Source organism: Leptonychotes weddellii, chromosome 4, assembly GCF_054177405.1.
Source record: "Leptonychotes weddellii isolate Sample4059 chromosome 4, ASM5417740v2, whole genome shotgun sequence".
NCBI classification, from domain to species: domain Eukaryota; kingdom Metazoa; phylum Chordata; class Mammalia; order Carnivora; family Phocidae; genus Leptonychotes; species Leptonychotes weddellii.
Window position 1 is genome coordinate 140,954,812 of NC_138372.1, and position 19,873 is coordinate 140,974,684.

At 37.2% G+C, this 19,873-nt stretch overlaps 1 protein-coding gene across 36 annotated transcripts in view; it reads left to right on the forward strand.

The window, feature by feature from the left end:
• The window catches only part of RIMS2 (regulating synaptic membrane exocytosis 2), a 577,313-nt gene that overhangs the window by 489,830 nt on the left and 67,610 nt on the right, over window positions 1-19,873 (forward strand). For 10 of the 36 annotated variants that reach the window (XM_081816378.1, XM_081816376.1, XM_081816375.1 and 7 more), the window contains one exon: window positions 1,836-2,077. The exons of the other annotated variants lie outside the window; for them this stretch is intronic. In XM_081816378.1, the coding sequence (XP_081672504.1) occupies window positions 1,836-2,077 (242 nt within the window). The remainder of the gene's footprint in view (window positions 1-1,835; window positions 2,078-19,873) is intronic. 36 annotated transcript variants of the gene reach the window in all.

The window sequence follows — 19,873 nt, forward strand, 5'->3', positions numbered from 1 at the left end:
ATTTTTTTTCCAAAGATTTTCTATTTTTTTATTAGACAGGGAGAGAGTACAAGCAGGGGGAACGGCAGGCAGAGGGAGAGGGAGAAGAAGGCTCCCTGCTGAGCAGGGAGCCCTATGTGGGGCTCGATCCCAGGACCCTGGGATCATGACCTGAGCCGAAGGCAGACGCTTAACCGTCTGAGCCACCCAGGCGCCCCCTTAGCTCACTATATTTTTAAGACAATTTTACACTAGCCCTTTCCCCTCTGAAATACTTGGAGGAAATGTATGTAAAATTAACATGTGGTCCTGGCATTTTAGCAGATTTTACTCTAAGATAGAGTAAAAAAATTTTTTTTAGAAAGAGCAAGAAATTGAATTAGAAATAAGAGCTTACCTCAATAGGTCAGTTTTCTAATTCTCATTCTTTCAGTGACCTATAAATATATTTCTAGGGCTCCTGCGTGGCTCAGTCCATTAAGTATCTGCAAACACTTTGGTCCTGAGATCAAGCCTCACGTCAGGGCTCCCTGCTGAACAGGGAGTCTGCTTCTGCCTCACCTCCCCCTGCCCCCCGCCGCCCCCGCCCCAGCACAGACTCTGTCTCAAATAAATAAAATCTTTAAAAAAACATATTTCTAATATTTCTTGATTTTGTTTCTTTTGCTTCTATAATTATGTATTATTCACTCATATTATCAAAACCAAATTAAAGCAGAAATTATTACTCTAATCCTAGTCAAAATGATGTGTAAATAAGTCTTCCCATTCCTGCAACACAGGCCGCTTCCTTCACATTCTCTCGGGTTTTGGGGGCCAGCTGGATAGCCTGCTTCCAGATTCTCCAACCCCCATACTACTTCCCACTACGCTCCAGTGATCACAGAAAAATCGAGGGTCCTGTCTTTAATTACTCCCGTTGGCAGTGTTAGTCTACTGACTAACGCTAGGGAGTAATCAGCTAATCAGTAACCGTCATCAGTAATCAGTAATCGTTAATCAGCTCACATGCTTCATTGAGACATTGATTGCTTTCTGACCATATTGCCTAGAAAACTGATAATGAGTTTTCCTTCTTTCAAATGAATGCAAGAAGGAAATTTTCCTTTTCTTTATTTTTGGAATATAGACATCAACAAATATAAAATTACGTTTATGAACCTATGTTCATAAGTGAGTTAAGTTGGAATAACTTATTTTAACGTCAAGTGAAGTAACTTATTTTTAATTCATGTTAAGTGAAATAACTTATTTTTATGTTAAGTGAAATAACTTATCTTTAATTCAAAACTAATGAAAACATCAATCTCTGTTAGAAAATTTAACCATTATTAGAGAAATCTTACAAATCTTATGAGACAAGGGAAACTTACGTTGAAGGGCCACTCTTTAGCAGTGGATGCTGTCAGTTTTGCTATTTTTTGAAGAATTTTCCCACTCCTGTAATTTCTTTTTGAAGGCAATAGGAAAGCAAACTAGAGAAGAGTGCTTTTGCAAACGTCTTCCTTTGTTGTATAGCTGTTTTACAGCATATTTGCCCTTGAAGGACAGTATATTGTCTTCAGTAAGCCCTCTGATTTTTTGTGAATTTTTTTTTCCCCTCTGTGGCCATGCAAACTGGTACCTTCTCTGACAGCGGAAGTGAAATCATGAGTATGAGCTTCCGTAGTTGCGTGACGTTGACCCTGAATCCTAAAGCCCATTCGAGACCATGATACTTGAAAATGTTCAAACCCTAGAAATAGGTCCCATAAATGGTATCATTTAATTATACTCCAGATGTTTCATCTAAAATACATTTTCTGTCTTTTCCTTTTCACTCTTGTCCTCCCTTTTAACGATCCATCGGCCTACAGTGTCTTTACATCCAAAATGCAAAGCAGACAAATGGGCATCTCAGGGAAGAACCTGACCAAAAGCACCAGCATCAGTGGAGACATGTGCTCGCTGGACAAGACAGACGGCAGCCAGTCCGACACGGCGGTGGGGGCCCTGGGCACCAGCGGCAAAAAGCGGCGCTTTAGCATTGGGGCCAAAATGGTAGCTATTGTTGGCCTCTCCCGGAAAAGCCGCAGCGCTTCCCAGCTCAGCCAAACGGGTAGGCATTTTTATGTTACTTTTGACTTCATATTTGAGTTGTCATTCAAATACGTATTCTTTTCTCTTGCTCATTTTATTGCAGTCATTAGTGGAAGAGGACATGTTCCAGAGACATAGGGGCCTTTTAAACTGGTTAAACCTTTCTGAAAATAAAACAGTAACTTTGTTTTTCAGTGACAAATGAAGCTGCTTTGAAGTGAACGTCGGCCCCTCTTCTTGAGAGGCATGCAGTATCTTTCCTCCTCAGGGGGGAGTTAAGCTGTAGGAGCCGATTGCCAGTGGTTGATCCTTCCTAAAGGTTATCTGATCTGTGAGATATTTGCTTCCTTTAGGTTCCTCAGGCGGGAACCGGCCAAATTATTTTTCATCCTCAGCAAGTTACCCTGATGGAGATGATACGTCATATTTTGTGTGAATAATATAGTTCTTTTATTGCTGACAACCTAACTTCTTTTTCGGTTTGTAAGCAGCATTTACCGGTAGTATCAATTTTCTTACTGCGGTTTCTATTTTCCTGCGAAAACTTCAAGCAGCAATATTCTCCAGCAACGGGGATGGAGGAACTTTCTGCTGATAGTGAAGATATTCAAAGCTTTGCTACTTTAAAATTCAGTTTCTAACTCACATCTGCAAAAATAAATTAGATACGGCACTCCTACTCCTACTCAGAAAAGCCACAGTTAGCAATTAAGAAATTTGTGAGTCAAAGCCATGTCTTTTCAAATGGTGGTTGATAATTAAACATTAAATCCCTGGTATCTTGGAAATAATAACATGTCTTCTACTTAACAAACAAAAGCATATAATATGGTGTTCCTTTTACAGCAAATAAATTATAGGCAAATAGGTGAAATCTCATTTATGTTTGAATTACTAGGGTTCTTATACACAGAAATCTGGACAAAAATCTGCAACACAAAAGAACTGGAGGCTACGTTAATTCCTGGACCCGACTAATCTTGATTTTATATAATTATAACAGCAATTCTGGAATCTGAGCCTTATATAATAATATTATGTTGAAATAGTTATTTGATGGTTTTCCTTATATTGTGGTTGTAACTCACTATGTTCAATGTGGCTATTGAAAGGAATTTTTCATTTGGTGTTTTAAGAGGTTATTTTACGTTTTAATATACAAATAGGGGCGCCTGGGTGGCTCAGTCGTTAAGCGTCTGCCTTCGGCTCAGGTCATGATCCCAGGGTCCTGCGATCGAGCCCCGCATCAGGCTCCCTGCTCAGAGGGAAGCCTGCTTCTCCCTCTCCCACTCTCCCTGCTTGTGTTCCCTCTCTCGCTGTCTCTCTGTCAGATAAATAAATAAAATCTTTTTAAAAAAAAAAATATATATATATACACAAATAAAAATTTAATTTATGGACATAGAGAACATATTTCAATGATTTTTAAAATTGCTAATATTTATACATAATTAGCTATGTTATATGATAGATGGTGGCCTTTTGAAATTGAGGGGTTTTTTTATATGTCTCTAGCAGTTAGAACTTCACTGCATTTTTTTCCTTAAAACTTAGAAACAGCTATAAGACGAAAACTGTTCTAAAAGTAAAGCCTATAAACTAAAAAATACAGAACCTAAACCTAAAACAGACATTCATATAAGTTTATATAAGTTAGAGAATATGTGGTGTTAAAATAAATAATTATTGGGGCGCCTGGGTGGCTCAGTTGGTTAAGCGACTGCCTTCGGCTCAGGTCATGATCCTGGAGTCCCGGGATCGAGTCCCGCATCGGGCTCTCTGCTCGGCGGGGAGTCTGCTTCTCCTCCCTCTGACCCTCCTCCCTCTCCTGCTCTCTGTCTCTCGTTCTCTCTCTCAAATAAGTAAATAAAATCTTTAAAAAAAAATAAAAAATAAAAAAAATAAAAAAATAAAATAAATAATTATTTCCACTTGCTCAGGGTTTTTTGATAAATATTAAGCACCTACTATGTGCCGGGCACATGGAGAACAAAGATGGTATTTTTCATTGTAAAAATAAATATCACTGTAACCAGAATGGATTTTCAGACAAGACTGCTTAACTGCCTTCTAAAGAGTAGAGTACTCAGCAAAATGGGATCTTTCTAAAGAATAGTGAAATTATTCTGGAAGATATCATAGAGATGATATGTAAACAATAACTGGCAAAAGGGAACCATTTATAAAGGTATGTTGTTGACCAGTACACATGGCAACTAAGTCCTATCTATCTTCTGCCATGCTATTTTGTATGCTTCTTTGCCTGTTAATCAGAAACTTGCCTTTAAAGTCATCATTTCTAAAGATTAAATATGACTTGCTAGGCATTATAACTCAGCAGAAAACACATAGAAATAACAAGGAGACTCAGATCCCATTGCTTACTCTGACTTATATAAGATAATCAAATATGACCTCTTTAAAAACCTACCCGACTTATCTGAGTCATAGAATGTTCATCTGACAAATCTAACAAGGCTTTTTTAAAGATAATATTTTAAAATTTATAAGAAAATGCTTTGAAAACTTAAAATAATTGTAAGTATAAGATATCAATAACCAATTCAGCCTCACAGGGGAATCAAGAGCTCTATTATACACATGCTGATTTTGAGATGCCTGTTTAGACATGTAAGCGAGTTGTTATATTGTTAGTTGGATATAAGTCCAGAGCCCAGTAAGTCAAGACTAAGGATGTAATTTGGGAGTGATCGGCAGGTAGTATTGAAAGCCATGGCGCTAGATAAGATTACTTAAAGTAACTTGAAATCAAGAAGAAAACTAGAGTGAGCTCTGTGCTACTCCAACTTTGGGAAATCAGAAGAGAATTCATCAGGGAAGACTTAAAGAACAGCCATAGGGGCACCTGGGTGGCTCAGTGTGGGTTGAGCATCTGCCCTCAGCTCAGGTCATGATCCCAGAGTCCTGGGATTGAGCTCCACGTCTTGGCGGGGAGCCTACTTCTCCCTCTCCTGCTCCCCCTGCTTGTGCTTGCTCTCTCTGTCAAATAAATAAATAAATAAATAAAAATCAAATCAAATAAATAAAAAAAGAAAAAAAATAGAGCAGCCATTAAAAAAAGAGAGAGAAAGAGAAGGGAAGAGAAGGAAGGAATATGGTATCTTGGTCACCAGATGAAAGAAATATTTTAAGAAAGATTATCAGTGTGTTAAGTGCTTCTGACAGGTCAAGTAAGATGGAAGACTGAGAATTGACCTTTGTTTTGGCAAGATGGGGAATTTGGTAAACCTTGACAAACCTTGCAGTGGTGGACAAGGCCTTATTGGAGCCAGTCAAAGAAAATGGGAGGTAAGGTAGAGTCGGGGAGAATAATATCAAGAATAAAAATAACAACATCTAATACTCATTGTGCACTTTTATGTGCTGGCACTATTCTAAGCACTTTACATATAAATCATTTAAACTTCACAATAATGTTATGAAGCAGGAATTAATTACTATCCTCATTTTACAGATGAGAAAACCAAAGTGAGCAGAGGGGAATAACCTTCCCAAGTTTACCCAAGCAGTAAGGGTAGAAGTTGGGATTTGAATCCAGGCAGTATGGATCTGGAGACTTTACTCTTATTCAAGTATAGTCTAGACCAACACTGTCCAATGCAACTTGCAATGCGGGCAATTTTCTGTATCTGTGCTAGCCACACAATACAGTGGCACTAGCCACACATAGCTATTGAGCATTTGAAACTGATTTTTAATTTTTTTACATTTTTCATTTAAGTAATTTCAATGTAAATAGGCACATGGGACTAGTGACTATTGAGTTGGACAGTACAGACAGAAACAGCTCTTTCTAGGATCTTGATAAAAAAAGGAAATCTAGAGGGGCGCCTGGGTGGCTCGGTTAAGCGACTGCCTTCGGCTCAGGTCATGATCCTGGAGTCCCCGGATCGAGTCCCACATCGGGCTTCCTGCTCGGCAGGGAGTCTGCTTCTCCCTCTGACCCTCCTCCCCCTCATGCTCTCTGTATCTCATTCTCTCTGTCTCAAATAAATAAATAAAATCTTTAAAAAAAAAAAAAAAGGAAATCTAGAAATAGGACTGTAGCGGGGCGTCTGGGTGGCTCAGTCGGTTAAGCGTCTGCCTTCGGCTCAGGTCCTGATCCCAGGGTCCCATGTTGTCGTCGGGCTCCCTGCTCAGTGGGGAGCCTGCTTCCCCCTTTCCCTCTGCTGCTCCCCCTGTTTGTGCTCTCTTGCTCTCTCTCTCTCTCTCTAATACATCATAAAAATCTTAAAAAAGAAAAAAAGAAATAGGACTGTAGCTTAGGGGAAATGAAGTCAAAAAAGAGTTTTGTTACTCTAATGACAGATGGGATCCTTGTGGGAATGACTGAGTAGGTGAAAGACGTTGGATTCGGAGCTTAAAGTGGAGATCAGCTGTGATAGCCTGTGGTCACTCAGGAATCTATGCTCTCTTTTCATCTTGTAGTGATTTCTAAGCTGACACAGGACTTTACATTTACTCTAATTATAACACTTAAGAACCGTCATCATTTATTTATTTGTCTATTTCCTGGCTAGCCTGTTTTTCTTATTTTATGTGTCTTTCTCCATGTCTGGTATAGTTTCAAATATAGTGATCTTCAGTGAAAAGCTTATGTACTTCTTGGGATGCATGATTAAGTTCTCTGGGGAAATGGAAAGAAACTGATAGAACTTATTTTTATTTTTTAACCTAAAAGACAGAAGAAGTAAGCATTGCTAATATTTAGTACACACTTCCTCCTTGTGTTCTTGGTTGGTCTGGATTGCAGATGGTCAGTGTTGCGTGCCTTTTGGAGACGTTAGTTTAGTGAACCACCAGAAAGTGGGCAAGTGGCTTAGTAAGATAATTGCAGTGGAACTGTGGATTGAGTGTAGTACTAATATTGCAATTGTGCAAACAAGGTAGACCTGAAACTTCTATTCCTACTTCAGCTTTTCATCAGCCACTGATGAAGTAGATGCAGTGACACTCTAAGATCTGACAAGAAGCTCACTGAAAAACTCTAAGTTATTGGGAAGATGAATAAAATGTAGATTTACATCCACTATTATTAACAGTGAGCCCCTTACCCTGTATTTATACTTTATATGGTCTATGGTATGTCTTCGTGAAGTGTCTTCTTCAGCTATGACATCATTCAAAGTGAGTATGAGAAAAGTGAACCTGGAAGCCGACCTTCAAGTTGCTTTATATTTTAGCCACATAATGCCAGCCACTATGATTTATAAACCTTGAAGGCATACCGCAAAAGAACTTTATCTATTGGGCAAAAATGTCAGTCCAATGCAGTTATTCCCAGTGGGCCAGTAGCCTTCCCTGTGGTTGGTCAGGGTTGGAGGTGGTTTTCATCTTACGGCTTTCCCCTCTTCTGGGGACTTGGAGCACTCTCTCTATTCAGCCAGCACATGGCAACTCCTTAAGAGCTAAAATTGGAAATAGTTAAGTCACTTGTGCTTGAATTCCATTGTCTACAGCTCAGTCACAAAGCTAATGCTGGAAAACGGGAGGTTGGGGAATATAGTCCAGGGAGTCCTCAGGAGAAAGGAGAAGCAAGTTTGGTGGGCATACCAATAGTTTTGAAACTTATAATGCACATCACTTCAGATATTTTTCCTGAGACCATAAAGTCTTACTTTATCATTAGGAATCATGGTTTGCAAATATTTGTTGCATTTTAATCTTTTAAAATATTTGTGTTTTATGTGTTATAAAAGTATTATGGAATATGTGTATTATTTATAAATAATTTTTTACTGAAATGGAGATGGTATTTTAAAAGATTTAAAACAACTGGTCTAGTATATTTAATTCAAAAAGGTTTAAAACCACGATGCTAGTATGTTATAGTTCTGAGTGCTGACTCCACAGATCTATTAATAGAACTTTGTGGGCACCTGGGTGGCTCAGTTGGTTAAGCGACTGCCTTCGGCTCAGGTCATGATCCTGGAGTCCCGGGATCGAGTCCCGCATCGGGCTCCCTGCTCAGCGGGGAGTCTGCTTCTCCCTCTGACCCTCCCCACTCTCATGCTCTCTCTATCTCATTCTCTCTCTCAAATAAATAAATAAAATCTTTTAAAAAAAAAAGAACTTTGTAATCATGAAGAATAAAAGAGATATTAAATAGTACTGTTGCCTTTTCACGTTATTAGAAATCTCAAATTAACACTACAGGATATAACATGTTAAAGATTCTCACAAAGAATGTGCATCTAATCCTAAATGTAGGTATATTTCTCATTTTTGAAATAATGTTTTAGCACATATAATACTATCAGCCATAACTAATTAAAAGTATTGGTAGTCATGCCACTATCTGTACCAACTTCAAGTGGTTTAAATATAATAAATGAGGTAGGCAAAATATTTCGTGTAAGTGAAAACTATTATAAACATTATGAATTGTGGTAAAGTATTTCTGTAGCAAGCTGGGGTGAGCAAGTAAAGATAGCTTTACTGCTAATGGAAGTTAACATTTCTTAGATTTGGATTGAGTTTTATATCATTTGTTCTAAAAAGAAAACTCTTATTTTTATTTTTTTAAATTGTGGCAAAATATACATAACATAAAATTTACTACTTTAACCATTTTCAAATGTACAGTGCAGTGACAGTAAGTACCTTCACATTATTGTGCAACCATCCATCCATCTCCAGAGGGCTTTTCATCTTGCAAAGTGAAACTCTGTACCCATCAAAGAGCGAACTCCCCATTTGCCCTTTCCTCCAGCTTCTGACCGTTCTATTTTCTGTCTCTGAATTTGACTACTCTGGGTACCTGATATAAGTGGAATCATACAGTGTTTGTCCTTTTGTGACTTAGTTATTTCACTTACCATAATGTCCTTAAGATTCATTCATGCTGTAAGCATGTGTCGGAATTTCTTTCCTTTTTAAGGCTGAATAACATTTCATGGTATGGGTATACCACATTTTGTTTATCTATTCATCTGTCAATGGATATTTGGGTTGTTTCCACCTTTTAGCAATTGTGAATAATGCTGCTATGAAGAACATGGGTGTAAAAATATCTCTTCAAAATCCTGCTTTCAATTCTTTGGGGCATATACCCACAGTGGAACTGCTGGGTCATATGGTAATTCTATTTTTCATTATTTGAGGAATTGACATTCTGTTTTCCATAGCAGCTGCACCATTTGGCATTCCTACCAGCAGTACACAAGAGTTTGCTTTCTCTACATCCTTGCCAACACTTGTTATGTTTTTATAATAACCATCCTAATGGGTGTGAGGTAGCATTTCATTGTAGTATAGATTTGCATTTCCCTAATGATTAGTGATGTTGAGCAACTTTTCATGTGCTTATTGGCCATTTGTGTATCTTCTTTGAAGAAATGTCTATTCAAGTCTTTTTAAAGTCCATTTCCTAACTGGGTTATTTTGTTGTTGTTGAGTTGAAAAAAACTTTTTATAATAGAAACATACAAGCCTGTTTTTCAGATTCTTAAGGGTTATCTCTGTATTAATAACATGTTGTATTGTTATTATTATTAACTTGTATTTTTCTGAATCTCATTAGGCCTATAAATTCCTTGAGGGGAGGAACTATAGCTCATGCATTTTAATATCTCTGGTACCTATGGTTATAGTTGATGTCTACTAAATACTCAGTATTTGTTAGAGTGAATGAATGCACAATTCATCTTTGTTATAGACAAGGTAACTTAAAACTGTGTTCCTCAGGATGTTAAACTGGTACAATGAGGTTTTAAAAGCTATAAATGATCACATAAATATATGTCAAATATTTCTTAACATCTCCTATTCTAGTGTTTTGTTATTATTATTTGTAGAAAGAATAAATAGAACTCTTGAAAGCGATTGTTAAGGAACTATCCATTTACATCTACAAAAGCAAATTATCTTGCATTATCCTTTCCCAAAACTAGAGATTACACTCATAATCAAATTATTAAAAATTTACTAATGAGTTCTTATGGTATTTTAATCATTTCCCTAAAGTACAAACATCACCATACATTTATTCATCTCACAAAGTAAACATTTTTTATCAACTACACTATTTGCAAGGAAGGCATTTTGGTAGGCGCTATGAAGGCAAAACTTGACAAAACATAGTCCCTAATCTTTCCCAGCTTTTATACTGAAGAATCTTAAAATCTACTAGAAGAAATGAGTTTTAGGCTGGAGGAAATATAAAACAAGGTGGAACATGATGAGGACAAGCAAGAGAAACAAAGAATATCCTATAAGGAAATGTAGCAGAGTAGAGAAAACAGATTGGAGAGTTTTAGAGTTCAAATCCTACCTCTGCTATATGGACAAGTTACCTAATCTCTCTTTCCTCAGCTGTAAAAATAATGGACTCTATCTTCCTACCTCATGAGGTTGTTATAAGCACCGTGAAAGAACTTCAAACAGTGTCCAACATATATAAGTTCTTTATAAATGGCAGTTACTGCTGTTAATATAAGTACTAGCATAGTTTAGATGTTAATATTATTATATTGCCATTAGTGTAGCTATGGAAATGATCAGTTCCAACCCTGATGACAAGGTAACAGTTGATCTAAGCCTTAAATTATGGGTAATGTTGAAACTGTGAAGATGCTGATGACGGGAATGGACGTTTCAGACATGGGCGATAGTAGACCCGAGACGTGGAAATGCCGTTTACGTAGGAGCAGAGCAGAGAATATTTAACACATAGTGGGAGGTGAGACTGGCAACGGACGTTGGAGCCAGATAAGAAATAACTTAATGTCAGGCCAGGGAGTCAGAGCCATAGAACTGGCAGTAGGAATCTCCTGCAGGATTTGGAATATAGTCATGATAATCAGAGGTGTTGTCATGATAATCAAGATGTTGTCAATAAGAAAGTCCAGAGACGAATTCAGTAAGACAGTTTAGAGCAGAGATGATGAGGGCCTGATCAATGGTGTATTAAGTTTTCTATTGCTGCCGTAATAAATTACCACAGACTTAGCAACTTAGTGCAGATTTGCCTTTCTGTCAGAAATTTGGGTGGGCTTGGCTGGTTTCTCTGCTCTGTGTCTCACAAGAAGCCAAAGTGTCATCAAGGCTGGGGCTTTTATCTGAAGGCTGAAGGGAAGACTCCCAAGTTCATTCAGGTTTCAATACTTTGCCTTTGTAGGACTAAGGTCCCTTCTTTGACACAAGACCCCTGTCATCTTCAAGCTAACAATGGCATGTTGCATATTTTTTGTGCTTCTAACCTCTCCAAGTACCCATTTTCCTGCATTTCTTCCCCCGCTCCAGCTAGAGAAAGTTCTTTCCTTTTAACGGCTCCTATAATTAGATTGGGCCAACTCAGATGATCCAGAATAATATCCCTGTTTTAAGGTCCTTAACCTTAATTACATGTGCAAAGTACCTTTTACCATGTGATGTAACATATTTTGAGATACCAGAAAATAGTGTATGGACATCTTTGGGGACCATTATGCCTACCACAAATGATAATAGAAGGAGATGGAAAGGTGGGGAGATTCAAGAAATATTGTAGATATGTTTTATAAAAATTATCATTTATGTCCATCCTATTATTTGCTTCCTGGGAGTAAAGCAAAATAGACATAAATGTTAATCTTCACAGTTTACACTGACCAGAGTGCATACCAGTTATTAAGAATATAAGCTTTTTAAAATATAAAATTCAGAAAATAATTTACCATTATTAAAAATATCATTAACAGTAGCATGAATTTGTTCATTTTAATTTTCACAACTTAAATATTTGCATTTTCATTCCCATTTTACGTAACAGAAAACTGAGGCTCAGAAGTTTCATAGTGGATGGATCCACTCCAAAGCTGATACTCTATGTGACCTCACTGTTGCTAAAAGTATGTTTTTATAATTAGTTCTTTTCATATCATTAGGGGGGAAAAGCTTTCACTTCAAAATAAAAATTCTCAGGGAGCTACTTTTAATTTACTATAGGTTTTATTTTATTTAATTGGACATAATTTTAAGATGTGAATAGCCAAAGGCATTGTACAGGCTAGTAATCAGTAAAGGCCTAGTAAATGTAAATAACAAAAACCATAAAGGGTTTAATTGTAAGCTAAGAAGTACATACTAAGGGAAAGAAGTCTTTTAATTTCATTAAAAGTAAATGTTTTAAGGTTTTTGAGCATGAGAGTATAAACAGAAATGGCATTTTAAGGTAAAGGCCATTTTTTTAAATGAAATTCCCATACACTCTGCATAGGTAAATGGAGCTACTAGATTTTTTTTTCAAGTCAGTCCCATTACTTTTACCTACTAGGAAAATTTCCAGAGACAGTTGCAGGTATTTGTTGGAAATTTAATAGAGCCCTAGGTAAACAGTGTAAAATTCTACTAGGAGTAATGTCAGCTCATTTTTCCAACTTACAGAAAAATGTAGGAATGTTGGCTCATTGTCCCCTTGGGCTTTAAAAGCTATTTTGTATTGCACACTTTGTGGAATGAAAAACAGTGAGGTACAATCCATCTTTCCTCTCTGATGCTGCTCTAGATGGAAAAATCCTTCTTTTTATTAAAAGATTTTTTTTCTAAATTGACGCTCTTACTACCTTAGAACATGTTAACGTTATACTGTTATTCAGTAAATATTTATTGAATTTCTACTCCATTGGCATATAGTGAATGAGATCCTCTTTGTAGGATATTTATGTTCCAGTGGGAGAGACAGGCCTTAACAAAAACATAAAGTAATAATTAGTCAAAATTCCAAAGCTGGCCCTGATGGAAAAGTACCAAGTAGCATGAAAATATATCACAGCAGATAACTAACCTAGTCTGGTTCATCTTTCTGTCCATCCCAGCGCTTACCAAATACTTCCCACATAGTAGAGTTTCAACAAATGGTGGTCGAATGGTATAAAATGTTGCACATTAACAGTAGAAAAATGTCACACTGCCCTTCTGTCTTTGTGTTCGGTTTGTTTGGCAATCTCTGCATTTGTGAGTACAGTCCACAAATCTCCCAAGGGGGTCAGTATGTGTGTGTGTTTTCTGTTAAAGACCATTGAAAGCCAAATGACCTTTGGAAAAGAGATTTAAAAACTGTATGGGTTATGAATTTGTATACTATATATGCCATGAGGGACAGAAACGATAGATTCTAGTTTAACTTAGAAGTGTGCTTGATGTTGTCATAGTGGGAAAATGGATCTAGTATGCTCGTAGGCAGTAAAGTTCTGCATTAACAGAAAAATGTGATTTCTGTAGCTTTTAGTCCAAAGAGTGGTTTTTGTTTTTCATTTTGTTTTTCTCCTGGTATCTGAGGATTCGTTGCTTTTCACTGGAAGCTTCATAATCGCTTAGAAAATGAGAGTGGGACAAGAGCTGATGAAATCTGAGATGAGGTGGGGAACATATTCTGAGGAGGAAGTTGATGGTAAGGCAGCATGTAATGCAGAAACAGAAAGGTGTAAAGACACAGAAATAATTGCAGAAACCACAGAGAACCCCTAGGGGGCTGTGCTCATAACTGAGACATTTCTACAACGTCTTCCAACCAAAACCTTCTTTCCAAAGGAAATATAGTGGCCAGAGATGAGAAATCAGTGGCCCCCAGCTTCTTCGCATATGCCTTCCACTTCCACTGACATTTGAAATATCTCAATTGCTTGTCCTCTTTTGTTTTCTTTCTCCTTCTGCCAGCAGTCATTTTATACTGGAATTAGGGAGATATATGTCAAAGGGAAGACGGATGACCAAAGGTTTCTGACTTGCTATCAGCCAGACTGACTTTTTCTTCATCTAACCGGTCAGTTGTGAAATTTTCTTAATGGAAATTACAGTTGGATAGAGTTCTACTTCACTATGTTAAAATAGATTTCTTAAAAAAAAAAAAAAACAAACTTAAGAATCTGTGTTCATTTGACTTATTTGGAAAGGTTTTCCACCCAAAATTAGGACAATAAGAATAGTTTTAGGGCGCCTGGGTGGCTCAGTTGGTTAAGCGTGCGATTCTTGGTTTCCGCTCAGGTCATGATCTCAGGGTCGTGAGATAAAGCCTCTCACGTAGGGCACCACGCTCTGTGGGGAGTCTGCTTGAGATTCTCTCCCTCTCCTACCCCTCCCACAGCTTGTGCACCCCCCTCAAATAAATAAATAAATCTTTAAAAAAATAGTTTTACACAAATGAAAATACCTGTGTTTTGCAAACAAAATAGTAGATGAAACTAACAATAGGAAAGATGGCATACCATATAAATAAGTACATACTACTCTATGATTGAAAGTCCATTTCTTGTTTCTAACCACATGGAAAACTGAAATTTTTTCCTTCGTCAAGGAAGTATAATGATTCTGCCTTCCAAATCGTACAGCACTATGGACAATTCTAAAGCTATATAGGGTCCTCTTTTGAATTGTGTTCTAGAATTTAATCCCACTTACGGTCAAATCTTTTTTGTTTTATATTTTATAGTGATGAAGACCAAGTGGTTCACATACTTCCTATGTGCCAGGTACTATGACAAGTGCTTTATATGCATTATATTTAGTGCATTCTCTATTAATCATCTTCAGTGCGTTGCCTAATTTAATTCTTATTAAATATTAGCTTTTAAGATGTGAAGAAGGCCAGATCATCAGGGCTTAAGGAGGACATAAATGGTGGAAGTTGGAGGTACCAACCAGGGAAGCAAAGGAGAAAAAACTCTAGTTCAGGGGCTGGAAAACCATGGACCACAGTCCAAGTGCAGCAGGCTGCTATTTTTTTATATAAATATATTTTTTATTTGATAAAGTTTTATTAGAACACAACCAAGTTCGTTTGTTTATGTATTGTCTGTGGTTACTTTTGTGCTACAGTGGCTCAGCTGAGAGGTTGCCAGAGAAAACCTTATGACCCACAAAGCCTAATATATTCCGCATCTGGCCCTTTACACACAAACTTTGCCAAGCCCTATTCAAGCTTGATTCAGGTGGGGATCCAAACACGATTTTACCCTCCAAGATAAGAAAAATCTTTTTGTTTGAACATAAAGGAAGGGAAGTAATTGAAGATACGAGAGAGGAAATGACTAAGTGTAAAAATAGACACCCAAATATTTTATGGGATAATTTTTAAATCTCAAAAGATGAAATGTCAGTCCAGCCAGCCTTTTACCTCATGCTTAATTTTCAGTTCTTTCTAAACTCCAAAAGGAGTTCTCTACTCTAGCTAAACCGATATCTCATCAAGATTATCTAGTCAAGAAGCTTTGCTCCACTGTTGTGAGAAACTGGGGTTTTCTACCAAAATAGCCTTGACATTTTATCCGTGTCCATACGTTTGCTACCGAGCACATTTATTGTGCTCTCTATAAAATGATGGCTGTCCTGTTTACCACCTCTGCTTTGGGTTCGCTGAACAATGCTTGCTGTCACTTTTGGTTTTCTTGTTTTAGTTTTGATTAATATGACATAACCATTTAAGTTTGTAAAACAAGTGTAACAAAATTAATATTCATATGTTAAAAGAAAAATTCTTTGCAGCCAGTGTTCATGATCATTTCTCCACTTTATCCAGAATGCTACTGGAAGACCCTTGTTTCTTACCCTGTAACCAGGGTTTTGGATTGTCTTTGAGATTTCAGCAGTCTTTGAGAAAAATGACGTGTTCCTGGTGGTTAGGCCATGCTTCTTCCAGACATGTACAGTTTGGACAGTGCTGTTCTTTGTAGATAATCTTAGATCAATGTTGAATTCTCCTGTTTGTTTTAATGAATATCAGGTTATTTAAGTGAAGTAATATTCAAGTTTTTTACTATGGATTTAGTCACAAGAGTTTCTATAATGTTACGAAACAAAAGGAAAAAGTACGAATTATTGCTTTCTTAAGATCTTTACTACTGTAGCTTTTCTGATTTTTTTTTTAAAGATTTTATTTATTTATTTGAGAGAGAGAATGAGATAGAGAGAGCATGAGAGGGGGGAGGGTCAGAGGGAGAAGCAGACTCCCTGCTGAGCAGGGAGCCTGATGTGGGACTCGATCCCGGGACTCCAGGATCATGACCTGAGCCAAAGGCAGTCGCTTGACCAACTGAGCCACCCAGGTGCCCCTGTAGCTTTTCTGATTTTTTAAATTGAATCTGATTCTAGGACCTAGAGTCTCATGGTCTAGAGACAATGGGTAACATCAAAAGAACATGTTGTACACCTGAAACTAATATAACACTATTCCTTTTTTCCACTTTTTAGTCATGGCTAAAATGTTCTTTTTTTAAAAAAAAAAAAGTTTTAAATTTTAATTCCAGTATAGTTACCACCCAGTGTTATGTTAATTTCAGGTGTACAACATGTTCTAAGCCCAGGCCTTTGAACTAGTCGATAATAGGTTTCCTGAAATCCTTTTGTGGGGAGGAAGGTTAAGTGGCAAGTTGAGAGTTTCTGGGCTTAGGAAGGCACATATGGCTAAAATATATTCTCGATATCTTTTTATTTACTGTCATATTCATTGAGGAGAAAGTGTTTTTTTTCCTTTAGCCAAATGAAATAGGAGTTGCAACAAGAGAGTAATGGACATTTCCTGGATCGCCAGCCATTTTATTAACTCTCCAATCCCCATATTTGCTTTTTGAAGAAGGGATTATGATCTCTACTCTTCATTTCTTTTATGAGGAAGCTGAAGGAAATAATAGAAAGAAGGGTGATGGGGGAGAGGGAGAAGACAATAAATGCTTTGAGCAAGTCCTACTCAGAATTGTGAAGCAGGTAAATCGCCTCCAGGAGCCTCCACTTTGTGCTCCCTTCCTTTCTATTGCTGATCTTCCTTGAGTATTTTCAGGCTCTTTCACCCTTTTCTGTTCTTAGGAACTAATTGCTTAACTCATTCCTATTAAGATAGAGAATAGTTGGAATTACTTAAATACCCTCTACAAGTATTTGTATCTTCAGAAATGGAAAGTCTTAGACCCCAGTGGTGAAACTATAAAGGTTTAGGCATCAGTAAGTACAGGGTAAAGTTGGGAGAGGCAAAGGGTCTTCTATCTCCAGAATCATTCCCATAAGGATTCTGTAATCTCCTTTCCATACCCAAGGGTGCTTTTGTTAAGCTAAAAGATACATTGTTTGCTAAAATATCATTGTTTTAACATAACGACGTTTCAGTAATTTTTTAAGTTGTGGAACAAAAACAGAGATATTGGAAATTGAATCTTCACATTATTGGAAATTGAATCCCCCCAAAACATAGAGAAACCTATTTTTCATGAAAGATGGTTTTGAAGAGCAGAAATACTGGGAGAAAGAACAAGAAAAGTGCATCATCATTTGTCATATAAAGCTCTCACAGCAAGAAGTTCTTACTGTAAAGGTTGAAGGAATACCAACATCTGAAGCATCCCTGAGCAGGCCCAGTAATCTCTAGAGATCTGTGGCCAGTCAGTGGTGGACGTTCTTTTCTTTCACTCTTCTTTCCCCCAAAGAGTAAAAGAACTGAGCCAAGCTGCACACTCCTCTTTATTCCAGGACAGGCATAAAATCTGGAGCTATGTTCCAAAACCAGCCCAGCTTCTCAGGACAGCAAATTTATATTCCCTCTCTCTGTCTCTTTGTCTCTCTCTTTCTCTGATACTGCTCAAACTACAGTTCCATCTGAGGCAGGAATTATATGAATCTCGAGAGTTCTTGGCCCCATTGTTTCGTATCTGTTAATCTAACTTGCCTACATCTGTGCTATCTTGAATTGACCCCTGGCAACATGTATTCCCTTACTTTTGGCTCCTTGGCTGGTACTGATTCATGGCCTTGCCTATTATCTTCAGCTCTCCAAATCTGGCTTCTTTTCCTGTCTTCCATTCTAAACCATCCAAAAAACTAAAGTAATGGGTAGACTCCCTAAATGTTTCTCTTCCAGTTGTAGTAACATGCTGAATCAAGAACAATGTAGAAAACTTCTCTGACTGTAATATAACCTTGACCACCTACCACCACTATGACTACCACCACCATCATCATTCTTGCCAGTTTGTTTCTCTGTCCTTAGTCCCAGCCTGGCTTTAGATCAGAGTAGGCATGGTTCATTCTCTTAGGCTTTAATTCTGGTGCTGGAAGCTCTCGTTTTACTTATTATCTCCTCCTTGCTGTGAAATTATAGACCCTGTTTTCATAGAAACAGTATCTCCATGGTCCTAGAGAGACAAGCCTTTCCATAATAAAAAAGAAACAGACAAACATTATATAATCATTTCTTTTTAAAGAAAAAAATTAAACAGAAATAATTGAATGACCATCATATTACTTCCCCTAAGCTTTCTCAATATTTCCATACTATATGGAAGTTATGTATACCTTTCAACTTATATCTGAAGAGGACAAATTGCACATGGCTATGTATTGCTCTTATTTTATCATTAGCAACCTTTACAAATATTTACTTACTGAAAGCAGTATGGTTATTTGACATATGTTAGAAATGTGACAAATTCAGGGCACCTGGGTGGCTCAGTCGTTAAGCGTCTGCCTTCGGCTCAGGTCGTGATCCCAGGGTCCTGGGATCGAGCCCCGCATCGGGCTCCCTGCTCAGCGGGAAGCCTACTTCTCCCTCTCCCACTCTCCCTGCTTGTGTTCCCTCTCTCGCTGTCTCTCTCTCTCTGTCAAATAAATAAATAAAATCTTAAAAAAAAAATGTGACAAATTCAACAAGTGAATCCATATTGAAATATGGAAGGCCAATATACACCTATGCATGGAACAGTTCCGTAAGTGAGGAGTCAACTATAATATATTTAAATATAGCTTACTATAATTATGATTATAATATACTATCCTTTGCGTTTAGATTAATGATATACTATCATTGGCATTTAAAGGAGATAACATTTTTGAAAACTTGAATTACTTGTCTCATTTAATAGAATAAGAGAGGTATAAGATCATTTCATGAATGTGAAACCGAAGCAAAAAATATAAAGTGACTTTCTTGAGGTCTCATGGTAATATTAATAATGAAGCAAAGATACAACCTAATTCATTCTTTATAATGTGATTGTGCTGCCTTTGTACTAGGAAATTTTCTTTTTATTTATTTATTTATTCATTCATTCATTCATTTTTAAAGATTTTATTTTTAAGTAATCTAAACCCAAGGGGGCTCAAACTTATAACCCTGAGATCAAGAGTCACACGCGTCACCAACTGAGCCAGCTAGGAGCCCCAGAAATTTTCTTTTTAAATTCATAGCTATATTCTATAGTAGCTATTTTCATAGGGAATACATTAGGATGGAAATTTTATATACCTTATATGTAATATCTTTACTTTTTTCAGAACTATGCTGACTCCTTGCTTAGTAAGATCTCACAAATATATGCTTAATAATTTCTAGCTTTTATATTTCAATCAATATGAAATACTACTGGAAATTTTCCTAACACAAGTGATTATAAAGGTAAACTAAATGTACATGCTTAAAGGCAGTTTCTTCAAACTGGCCACACAGGCAAAGAAGGAAGAATCACACATTGTGTGCATAGATGTAAGGTAGTAACAGACCAAGGCAAAGTGGTGTTTAGTAATGTCTCCACAATGCACTTCTCTTTGGGCCTCCCTTTCTTGGTTCTAGGCTTAAAGGAAGATATCAAAGGTAATAACGGACTGCAGCAAGTGGTACATAGTAGTGTCTCCATAATGCATTTCTCTTTTGACCTCATTATTCATCTTCAAGATTTTCTTGGCTAAACTCTCATTTCTTTTATTGAAGTATGTTTGACACGCAATGTTACATTAGTTTCAGGAGTACAGCACAGTGATTCAACATCGCTCTGTTACACTGTGCCCACCACATCTGTCACCATACAACACTATTACAATACCATTGACTAAATTC